Genomic DNA, 11108 nt, shown 5'->3' on the forward strand with positions numbered 1-11108 from the left:
TTAGCCCAAGGTACCACCCGTTTTACTGCAGCATCGGCGCACGTGCCCAGCACTGCCCTCACCATCCTCACATAGGCCCTCTCCCTCAGGACCATTCTCTGGATAAGTGAGGACAATTCTCACACCCTTTCCCCCAGCTGATTTCCCAGACTATAGAGGTGTTGCTATCATCTCTCCAGAGTTTTTCCTCTTCCCTTCCATGCCACACGGTGTGGCTCCCCTTTGTCCTCCCAAAAGAGCTTACACTGACCATTTCATTCCTGGAGGGTGGGGGAGTGATGCTCTAGAAGGTGGGATACCTTCCTTCACCTTAAATGCCATATCCCCATCAATCCCCAAATCTCAGTTTTTCTGCCTTTCACTGTGTTTCCTAAGACAACACTGTTTTGTACACCACCCCTACTAGCCCCAAACTTGCCAGGGCCTGTGTTCTGTCTCCTGTTGTTTCATATGAACATCTAAGGTCAGGACCTCACCACTTTTACCAGGAAATTCTTGGCAGCTCAGATATTTCGATCCTGCTTTGGTCTCCTCTGGTAGGCTTCATCCCTGAAAACAGGGCTGTAAGCATGCTGGTCCTCCAATGCCCTCTGCAAGTCTTGAGCCCCAGCAGGCCAGACTTCCCCTGGCTTGTGTACTCTCTGGACTATGCGAGTCCATTCTCTATCTCAGGAACTTTATAGGACAGGACATGGAGCATGCCTATTCTGGAAAGTTAGTGGTACAACCAGAGTATCCTGAGGTTTTAAATGCCACAGATAGGAGTTGGAGAGATGGCTCTTCAGGTAAGAGCACTTGTTGCTCTTGAAGAGGACTAGAGTCCAGTTCCCAGCACACACATGGTGGTTCCTAATCATCTGTAACTCCAGCTCTGGGGGAATCCAGCAACCTCTTATGACCTTGGCAGGCACCAGGCTCTAGCATGGTGCACACACACACACACACACACACACACATGAAGGCAAAACACTTATACACATAAAATAAAATGAATAAATCTTTTTTAAGATGGCTAAGAGAGCCAGGCAGTGGTGGCACACATCTTTAGTCCCAGAACTTGGCAGGCAGAAGCAGGTGGATCTCTGTGAGTTCCAGTCCAGTCCGGTCTACAGAGCTAGTTCTAGGACAGCCCAGAGCACACAGAGAAACCTTGTCTCGAAAAACAAAACAAAGCAAATAAATGATCACCACAAAATACAAATCAAAGGCATACAGAAAAGGAAAGCTCTTAGAGGGATCAAGAGTGGTCTCTGCATGAAGGTACAGGTGATTTCTCTCCGGGACATGCCTTCTTACAGTTTTTATTCAATCAGTAGTTAATGGAGGCCTGGTGTGTGTGTGTGTGTGTGTGTGTGTGTGTGTGTGTGTGAGAGAGAGAGAGAGAGAGAGAGAGAGAGAGAGAGAGAGAAACAGAGAGAGAGAGAGAGAGAGAGAGAGAGAGAGAGAGAGAGAGTGTCAAGGTTTTCTTTGTTTTGTTTCTTGAGATAGGGTTTTGCTTTTAGCCCAGGCTGACCTCAAACTCTGGCTCCGTCTGCTTCTTAGTCCTTAGTGCTGGCATCACAGGCATGTGCCGATGTGCCTGACTGGATTACCTATAGTAAGTATGTGTTATTTAGAAATGAGGGGGAAAAGAGTACGTAAGTGAATAATGACACCCTCTGAAGTGGGCCTGGACGGTCCACCAGCAATCTGGGAAGGGACAGTCACTCATACTCACCCCAAACTCTAACTACCCAGTCTTCCCCTTTCTACACTAAGGACATTAAGACATTAAGAAATCTACCGGCCTGCCCGCCCAATAGAGGCCCATGGTATTCCCCCTCAAATGAAGAAGACCCTTTGTTCTGGAAAGATACAGCTATCCCAATGAAGAGTAATACCTGGGCATGGGGAAGGGAGGGTGGGGTTCTCAGCTTAGCAGCCCGGTTATGGCTGTTGTCTTCTGAGGGAAGATGTCTAAAGGTTGCTTCCCAGACAACAGATTTGGAAAAAGAGAGACAGAGGTAAGTGCCTCTGGATGGTGAGCATGGCAATGTCAGAAAGATCCACCCGACTCACTTCCCAGACTTCCCAAGGCCGGATCCAGGGTGAAGGGTCTGGGTTTCTCCTTTTGCCCCTCACTCTGAAGGATAAAGGAGATGTGGAGGCAACCTGGTCCTCTTGTCCTTGGTAGGAGAAGCAACTGGTGGTAGCCCGGCCTACCCTCTCTCGGACCAGCAGAGGGCGCGCACTACCAGCGGGAAAAGAGTGGAACAGTCGCCAAGACACAGTGTGAGAAATCCTTTTCAAGAGCACAGGTTATCTCAGGGGGAGGGTGGGAGCCCAAAGCTACTGGGAGCAGCAGGAGGTTTATGAAGGAAAACTAGAGAAGGTATTAACAGAACTGGACGAAGTATGGAGTGGAGGCGGGGAAAGTATTAAATTAGTGTAAAATGGAATGCTGATGGAAGGATGGGATAGAATGAAGGAAAAGGACGTGGGTTGCTAGTTGCGATACGGTGCGGGGTTGGAAGATGGGAGAGATGGAAAAAGGTGGAAGGGGGTGGCCGTTGGGTTGAAAGTTGGGATGGAATGGGGTGAGAATGAAAGACTGCCCTCTTAGGATCCCACCCACCGGCTCTTCCTCCACCACCACCCCCCCCCCAGGCCACCGACACCCAGGCCTGCTTTCTCTCACGAGATCTCTGGAGGCCTTTTACCTCCTTGGCCTCCCTGAAAAGGCCCTGGTGCAGCAATGAACAGAGAGGAGGCAGTGGGGAGCTTGGGAGCTTTAATGGGACTGAAAGGGTTAGGTACACGCTGGGTCCTTGAGCCAGAGTGTGGGGATGGGAGGGAGGGAGGGAAGCCAGAGTGTTGGGGTGGGGGTGGGGAACGGCAGAGATGTTTACCAAACCTTCTCATGTCCCGGGTAGGAGGAGTGTGAGAAGCCTCGAGGTACTGGGGTTTGGAGCAGGTCGTGGGAGAGAGAAAAAAAAATTAGGAAAGAAACTAGAAAAACAGGGGTCATAAAGAGGAAGCCAGGGGTGCAGGTGAGAAGAGAAAAAGACACTACACGAGTTCCATAGTCTGGAGACTCGAAAGAGAAAAATTAGAGTGGGGGTACAATCGCCCTTCCTGGGGTAGAGATAACGGGGTGGGGGGGGGAAGCCTAGTGTTCTAGGAAGACCTCAGAAGCTTCCAATGTTTTCTTCCCTGGGCCGGGCGCGGCTGTGCTATGAAATCTGCGTTGAAGGGACGTCGGGGGAAAGCTTCGGGGCTCCTCCCAGGATGAGGGTGGATTGGCCACTGGATGTATGGGAGAGGCCCCGCCGCACCAGGCAGCCTTGTCTAGTGATAATGACCCCCCAAGTGCGAGGCGGCGGCCACTGCGCCGAAGGGCCCAGGCGGGGGCTGCAAACCCGGGGTGGGGTAGAGGGCTGCGGTGGCTGCGGCGGTGGCGTTCGGGCCGGGCCAGTAGGAGAAGCCGGCGGGCGCGACGCCGGCGGAGGCTGCCATAAGGTTGAGTTTGGAGAGGCCGGGGAAGGGCAGCGGGGCCAGGCCGGCCGGGAGCTTGTAGAGTGCGCCGTCCTGGGCTGCTGCGGCCGCTGCGGCGGCGGCGGCAGCGGCGTGGGCGTGCGCGGGCGGCGGCTGGCAAGCCTGCGCCAGGCCCTGGAAGTCAAAGCGGTAGGCGTAGCGCTTGCCGTGCACCTTGCTCATGATGTTTTTATCGTAGTAGTAGCGCAGTGCGCGGCTTAGCTTGTCATAGTTCATGTTGGGCTTGCTCTTGCGCTCGCCCCAGCGTCTTGCCACCTCGTCGGGGTCGGTGAGTTTGAACTCGCCGTGGCCGCCCTCCCACGCGATGCAGCCGGCGTTTGCGCGGTCTGCCAGCAGCTCCAGTAGAAACTGCCACAACTGGATCTGCCCGCTGCCTGTGGGGAAGGGGAGCGGTCAGCCACGGAAGGCCAGGGCAGGTTGGAACTAGGGAGATGGAGGTGAAGCGAGAAAACAACCCCAAGCCACTGCCAATTCCCATCCGAGAGGACAAGGGCACTTCTGACTGCACCCCTGTGAACAGCAGGAGGCGGCAGGCCAACCAGTGTGGACCAGCAGAGCACAATGGAAACGTCTTTCATTTCTGAGGAGCTAGAGCACGTTGTTTTGTGGTTGGTTGGGTGTGGAGCAGCATTGTCTCCTCCGTGGAGAAGCAGTGGCAGATCATAGTTCTAGGCTTTCCTAGGTAAGGACTAGACATCAGACTCTCTCATCCCCCTGAGCCAGTCTCCCTCCTTTAGGACCGAGAGTGAACAGCGGTGCCAGACAGCCGGGTGCAGCAAGGTTGAACTGCTCAACCAGGCGGGGTCCTGTCCAGAGATCCCGGGCCGAAAGGGCAGGTGTGGGCGCGTAGTTGATGATTCCTGCCTGCACTCATTCAAGCACCAGACAGTCCCTACCACCCAAAGGTAGACAGTAAAACGGGCCTGGCTGGAAGTAGCACCATGGCAGACAAGAAGAGAGGCTCCCTGTCCTCACCACCTTCGCGTGTGTTAACCTCTGTGCTGCTGGGGAAGAAGGGGGAGGGCTAGAGGGCAACTCGGAGCAAAGAGGTAGCATTGTAAAAGGATTGTGTGGGAACCCTGGCGGGTCTTCCTGTAAATCTCAGGGTTGCTGGCAGTGACAGGGAGGTTCTCCCTGGATATGCTGGTGGTGAGTGACCCTGAATTCACACTCTCCCGCTTTGAGGCCTTAAGTGACAAAAAATCTTGACAAGCTGAGCCCATTCCTTTTTAGAATAAAACGGATTTGCTGCGGGTGGAGCCTGAAGAGTCTTTCCTCCCTCTTCGTTGCCATTCATTCAGAACCCAAAAGCTTCTTTCTTCCACAATTTTAACCCCAGTTCCTCTAAACCAGACTGGTGAAAAGCTGGTTTGGTTTGAGAGCAGAAGTATGGGGAACTTTGGTCTAAAGGGTGCATCCAGCATCAAGTGGGAACAACAGAGACTTGGACCTCCACCCCTGTTGGGTGTTATGGTCCCTTCCTTGGGCGGGGTGGGGGGAGCAGTTGCCAATCTCATCTTTGTGGCTTCTTGTGAGATTAAGGCACTGGCTGGGGGGGGGGGGAGCTATGGGAAAGAGTTGAAATGCCAGTCATCAACACGGTGATTGACTGACAGGCTAGTTGCCTGTGACAGCAAACCTAGGTATCAAACACAACGCCAAGGCTGGCGTGGTTGGCAGAGTCAGAAGGTTCATCAGGGGTAGCAGGAAGTGCCCACTAAGGGTTTAGGGTACGGTATCCTAGGGTGGCTGGAAAATGATTACACCCCCACTCCCACCCCGCCAGGAAGCGCTATGTCTTTGCTCCGGTACAAAAAGGATGCTTACCATCACAGCTTGAAAGCTTGGAAAACCACCCTTGACAGAAAAAAGTCTGGAGGCCAAGATCCCCTTAGTCTTACCTGTCAGTCCAAGACCAAATCAATGTCTTCCTAATGTCTCTGTACAATCTGCCCACAGCCTTACAATTTTCCATAATGTGGGGTACAGACCTCTCTGCCCCTCTGTCTAGTGGCAGGAGTACCTGTCCTATTAGGGTACCTATCCCTGCCCCATCTACTACGGCCATCTCCATCTACCCAGTGTACCCGCCAGCTCACCTTTCTGCACCGCGGGGCTCAGCGGCCCCCAGCTCGGGTTCTTCCCTTCCTTAAAAAGACCATCTCCGACGGGATCTGCAGTGCAGAAGAAAACAATCAAGCAGACCTAGGCGGAAGTTGCAGGTTTGACCGAAAGGACCCCGGCAGCAGTGTTCTGGGGGTCCGGACCACCCAGCTCCTCCTCTCCAAGCTAGACTGCTAAGCGTGCGGCGCAGAGCCCCTCCGCAACGCCCAAGTCAGGAAACGCGTCCAGGAAAAAGGAAATCCGCTTTCCGAAGGGGCCGTCTGGAGCCTTATAAAACCCAGAGGGGATTGTGCCAGCCGAGTCTGAGCTAGCGGCGCCCCTTGTAAAGAGGAAGGGGGCGCTTGGAAGGCTCGGCCGGCCGGTGTGAATGCTCGGAGGACGAAGGTGAGGACCCTTGAGGGCGCAAGGACAACGCCCAGCGGATTACAGCCTTCGGGCAAAGCTGGAGTCTGGAGACCACCAAGCCAAAGATCCCTGCTTGCAGCCTCCTAGGACCCCGAATCTGCAAGGTCTGTGGGTCCTATGCAGACCCACACTGAAACCCCGGAGCTCGCTGTATACCTTGCAGGTTCCCTGAATGCCCCAGACTGCAACCATCAGTCCCTTTCACACACCCACAAAGCGATTCTCTGGAAGCATTCCCTTCCTTTGGTCCACCGAACTTGCCCCTTGCCCCGGCCTAGACTTCCCGCCCTGGGTCTTGGTGCCTCCAGCCCCCGGCTGGTCCCTGGTACCTGGCAGGTACATGTTGATCAGCAGGGGCTGGGAGGCGCCGCTCTGTCTCATCGCTGCCGGGGACTGGGCGGTGGGAGATGGGGGGGACCGTTCCGGGGGGGCACGTCAGCTTTGCGCTTGGGGTGCCGATCCCCGCCCGAGGCGACAGGGTGACGGGGAATAGTAGACGCTACCGGGTCCGGCAAGGCCTGGCGGGAGCGGGCAGCCAGGGTGTGGCGAGGAGGGAGGGGGTCCTGGAGCGATGCTCCTAGCTACAGGGCGGCTTGCAGCCCTCCGGCCCCGCGCGGGCAGGGGCCGCAATTTCCGTTTTAATTAAAGTGCGGCCGCCTCGGCCCCCCAGACCCCGCCCCCGCCCCTCTTATCTTCCCATCGCAATAAAGTCTCCAACGCTCAGCGCCTCAGCCAAGCGCACCCGGCAGCCCCCTGCGCCCCGCAGCCCGGGAGACACGCGGGGGATGGGCCCGGTATCCGCACAGACGGGGGCTCGTTTCTTTACCGCCACCCGGACTCTCGGCAAACATCGATGGGGCGAGAATTCTGGCCCCTCTTCGGACCCCCTCCCATGAGCCCATGAGCCTTCTTTCCAACCTTCTCCCTCCCGTCTCTCACTGCTTACTCTCCGCCCCTTTCCTCCCCCCTACCCGGGTCCCCGTCTCCAGGCTGCGTTATCTTCATCTTCACTTTTAAATTTCCGCTTCCCTCCCTCTCGCCTGTCGCTGCGCTCCCGGCCGCGCTGCCGTGGCTCCCTTTATCTTTGCCCACCCCCGTGCCTTCTCCCTCCTTTCTCCTACTCTCGGTTGGTCCCTAGAGACCCGATCTGCTTCTCGGTCTCCCCTATGCTTTCACTGGTTTCCTGTCTTCGTCTGGCCCAGGCCTCAGGCAGGACGCTGGGGCATCTCCCCTGGCAACTTCCGAGTTGCTCTTTTCTTTATTTTCCTCACCTTCTTAGGTCTCCTTGCTGCCTTGTGTCTGCTGTTTTTATTGTTCTTTCTCCTCTCTTCCTCCCCTCTTTTCATCTGTTCAGTTGGACCCTCTTGTCTACAGAATATAAGCCGCTTTTTCCTTATAGGCTCCCTTTCCTTTTCCCACTTCTCACTACAACTATTTCTCTCCCCCCTTCCCCGTTCTCACAAAGCCTCTCGTGCTGATTACGACTGAACCACACTGCGGGGTTACAGGGACCATAATCTGGCTTGTACATGTGCCTTTCCTAATGCACGATGCAGTTTCCAAGTAGACCAGGGTGTCTGGGTACCAGTGAGGCTTCTCAGACTGAACTTGGGACCCTGGGTTAGGAATGCCTTTTCTGCAACTTGCTTTCAGAATTTGCTTTTCCTTGGGTCCTCCTTTCTCTTGCTTAAAAACGGCGGCGGCGGCGCGGCGGGCGCGGGGGGGGGGGAGGGGGCAGGAGAGCTGGACCTGGCAGGCCTCCTGCAGGGTCCTTGTTCCTAGGGTGCCTGTATGAGGACTGCTGCAAAATTCCTCCTGCAAAGGTGCAAAGGTGAGGAGGATGGAGGAGGGAGGATGGGAGGCAGTCAGCAAAATCCTGTCTAGACAAGGATGCAGACTTCAGGATGCTGACATTCTAATGGGAGCAAAGGCAGAGGTCTGGATGTTTTGGAGGAACAAGCTTAGGACACTTCAGGAAAGGGCTTCAGGGTGCTCCAAGATCTCAATTTTCCTGTGCCCTCTTATTGCTCTTTCCAAACACTACTGATAGAAGGCAACAGCAAGAAGGTAGGAAAAGGAAGTCCTATTTCCTTTTAAGTCCTACTTCCTATTAAGTGGATGGGGGTCCATCCACTTAATACTCTTAGCTGAAGCAGAAGGGAGAAGAGTTGGGGTGGGGGGTGCTACCCAAGCAGACTAGCTGTATGCTGGGCAAGTATCAACAGATCAGGCTTTGTGCTCAGCTTGACAGAGGACTCAGGTGCTGAAGGAGTGTTCGTGTGTGTGTGTGTGTGTGTGTGTGTGTGTGTGTGTGTGTTGTGTAGGGAAGTCTTCCACCCCATCTTCTCCATCTCCTCCTGATGGCAGATGACAGAGTCTTTGATAGTTTCCCCTCCATTGTCTCCCTGTCAGGTTGTGTGTTATGGTTCCTCCTGAATATACAGACCACCAGCCTGTCCAGAATGGGAAAACCAGAGACTGAAACCCTCACATAGGATTACTTCAACCTCTGTTTTTAAGCTGCCAGGGGATGATAGATTTGGGAAGCAGAATGTGACTCCTGGATCAAGGAAAATCTAAAAAGATCCATGCTGGCAAAAGCTGGGAAAACAAAACAAAAACAAAAACAAACCCAAGACCAGCAACCTATCCAGGGTCCCTTTGCCAGGTCCTAGAGGTATCTTCTTGATGCTTCCCAGTGAGCACAGTTGCTCCTAGCAGGAGGATCCAAAAGAAGGTACCAGCTCTCTCTCTCTCTCTCTCTCTCTCTCTCTCTCTCTCTCTCTCTCTGCCTATTTCTGGTGACAGGGAGTGAGGGGATAGGCTCTAAAGCCAAGATGATCTAGGTTCTATAATCTTGCCTATTTTCCTACTTGTGTGACATTGTGGATGTTAAATCACCTTAGAAGTGTACTTAGTCTTGGTGGGGCAGTGGTGGTGCAGCCCTTTAATCCTAGCAGAGGCAGAGGCTGCCGGATCTCTGAGTTCCAGACCAGCCTGGTGTACAAGAGCTAGTTCCAGGAGAGGCTGCAAAGCTACACAGGGAAACTCTGTCTCAAAAAACAGAGGAGGAGGAGAAGAAAAGAAGAAAGAAGAAGAAGAAGAAGAAGAAGAAGAAGAAGAAGAAGAAGAAGAAGAAGAAGAGTACTTAGTCTCATTGTCTTAAAATTGAAGATTTAAACATCTGCATATTGGCATATTGTGAGCTTTTAATAAGATGGCGCATGGTAAGTGCTTAAGGACCAATCTATATGCATTTAGGTTTTGTTCATACTGCCATCCTGCAAGAGATGACAAGCCAGGAATTCCACATATGTTTCAGGCTCTGTTGACCTGAGGTTTAGCCAGAGCTTAACTTAGTCTTAATTGAACCTGTATTTGGCATCCTGGGCCCTGTTTTCAAACCCTGGCTTGGCTGCTGATTGGGCAGGTTAATTTCTTAGTTAATAAGATAGCTGGAGAATGGAGGCTATTTGGAGGATCAAAAGCAAAGGGAGCCATGGACTCTAGAGCCCATTCAGAATTGAAACAGAATTCATACCCACTGAGAGCTCAGATCCTTGGTTCCGAGACCCTATGACAGGGCAGGTGAAGAGACCTGCATCCGTGTTCCAAGGCTTTCCCACAACATGCCACGTATCCTTAGCCTGTTCTTATTAAGTCTTCACAACAACCCCTGGACACACACGATGCATGGATCAATAGCTTTGGTTTACAGGCAGATGGCAAAGTGTAATGTCATAGGAGGTACAATTGATTGCTGTTAGGGTCTGGCCTCCCCTGTAGAAGGGCACGGTGGACAGTGGAACCTCCCACTAATGCTTCTCCTGGGAACAAAAGAAAGGGGACTTTTGAAAGACACTGGCGGGTTTCCCTGGCTGGCTAGAAGCCAGGGTGGAGATGCAGACTGAAGATGGCCAGGGGTGGGGGGTGGGGTCCAGAAGCATAAAGAGCTTTTGTGTATGGCCCATGATGCTCTTTCCTGCATGGTGGTTCCTGACCCAGGGAGTGTGTGGTAGTTGAAATTCAGCTGTGGATCCTACTTCAGGGTAGGACTGTTGATCCATCTAGAGAATGACAAAGGTACCATCTGGGCTTTCAATACTTTGACCTACATGGGTGGCTTTTTCCCAAGGTGAGACATGGAACTGGATGCATCTTACTGGATTCTACATCTCTTGCTATAAACCACTTTAGTTCCCCAGGAGTATACCCATGAACATTGAAGTTAGGTCATGCTTGATAGGTAAATGTTCTGGGCCCTTACCGGGAAGAAAACAATCTTCAGAAAGGTAAGAATGGAGATTATACACCTGCTAGGCTGTAGTGGAATAAGCTTTAATCCCAGTACCTGAGAGGCAGAGGCAGGTGGATCTCTGAGTTCAAGGCCAGCCTAGTCTACAGAGAGAGTTCCAGTACAGCCAAGGCTACACAAATAAATCTTGCTTTGAAAAACCAAAGAAGCCAGTTGTGGTGGTGCACGTGGGTAGGATTTGCTGAAGGAGGCAGAGGCAGGAGGATCACGAGTTTGAGACCAGCCTGGGCTACACATTTAGGCAGAGGCAGGCGGATCTCCAAGTTCGAGGCCAGCCTGGTCTACAAAGCTACACAGAGAAACCCTGTCTGGGGGGGGGGGGAAGAAAAGAAAACCAAAGAAGAAGAAAGGAGGAGGAGGAGGAGGAGGGAGATTATTTGCCTTGAATGCACAAATGCATAAAGCTCTAGGTTCCATCACACACACACCACACACACACACACACACACACACACACCACACACCACACACACTCACACACACCACACACACACACACACTCACACACACACACTCACACACACACTCACACACACTCACACACACACACACACACACACACACTCACACACACTCTCTCTCACACACACACACACACCACACACACACACACACACACACACAGAGAGAGAGAGAGAGAGAGAGCACAAGAAAGAAAGAGGCAAGAACAAGTAGATTCAAGAGCTTTTATTGAGAATCTTAGGGGTGATGAAGACTGCGAATTTGAAGC

General features: G+C 53.0%; 1 protein-coding gene across 1 annotated transcript; it reads right to left on the reverse strand.

Annotated features, from left to right (window-relative positions):
• Positions 1-3327: 3327 nt before the first annotated feature.
• Positions 3328-7068, reverse strand: Fev (FEV transcription factor, ETS family member). The gene is given in 7 exon segments (XM_027395980.1): positions 3328-3908; positions 5634-5708; positions 6393-6492; positions 6494-6539; positions 6541-6626; positions 6782-6900; positions 7035-7068. Coding segments are annotated over 7 exon segments (1041 nt in total).
• Between the last annotated feature and the right edge of the window lie 4040 nt (positions 7069-11108).

This window comes from Cricetulus griseus, chromosome 2 (assembly GCF_003668045.3).
Source record: "Cricetulus griseus strain 17A/GY chromosome 2, alternate assembly CriGri-PICRH-1.0, whole genome shotgun sequence".
Lineage (NCBI taxonomy): Eukaryota > Metazoa > Chordata > Mammalia > Rodentia > Cricetidae > Cricetulus > Cricetulus griseus.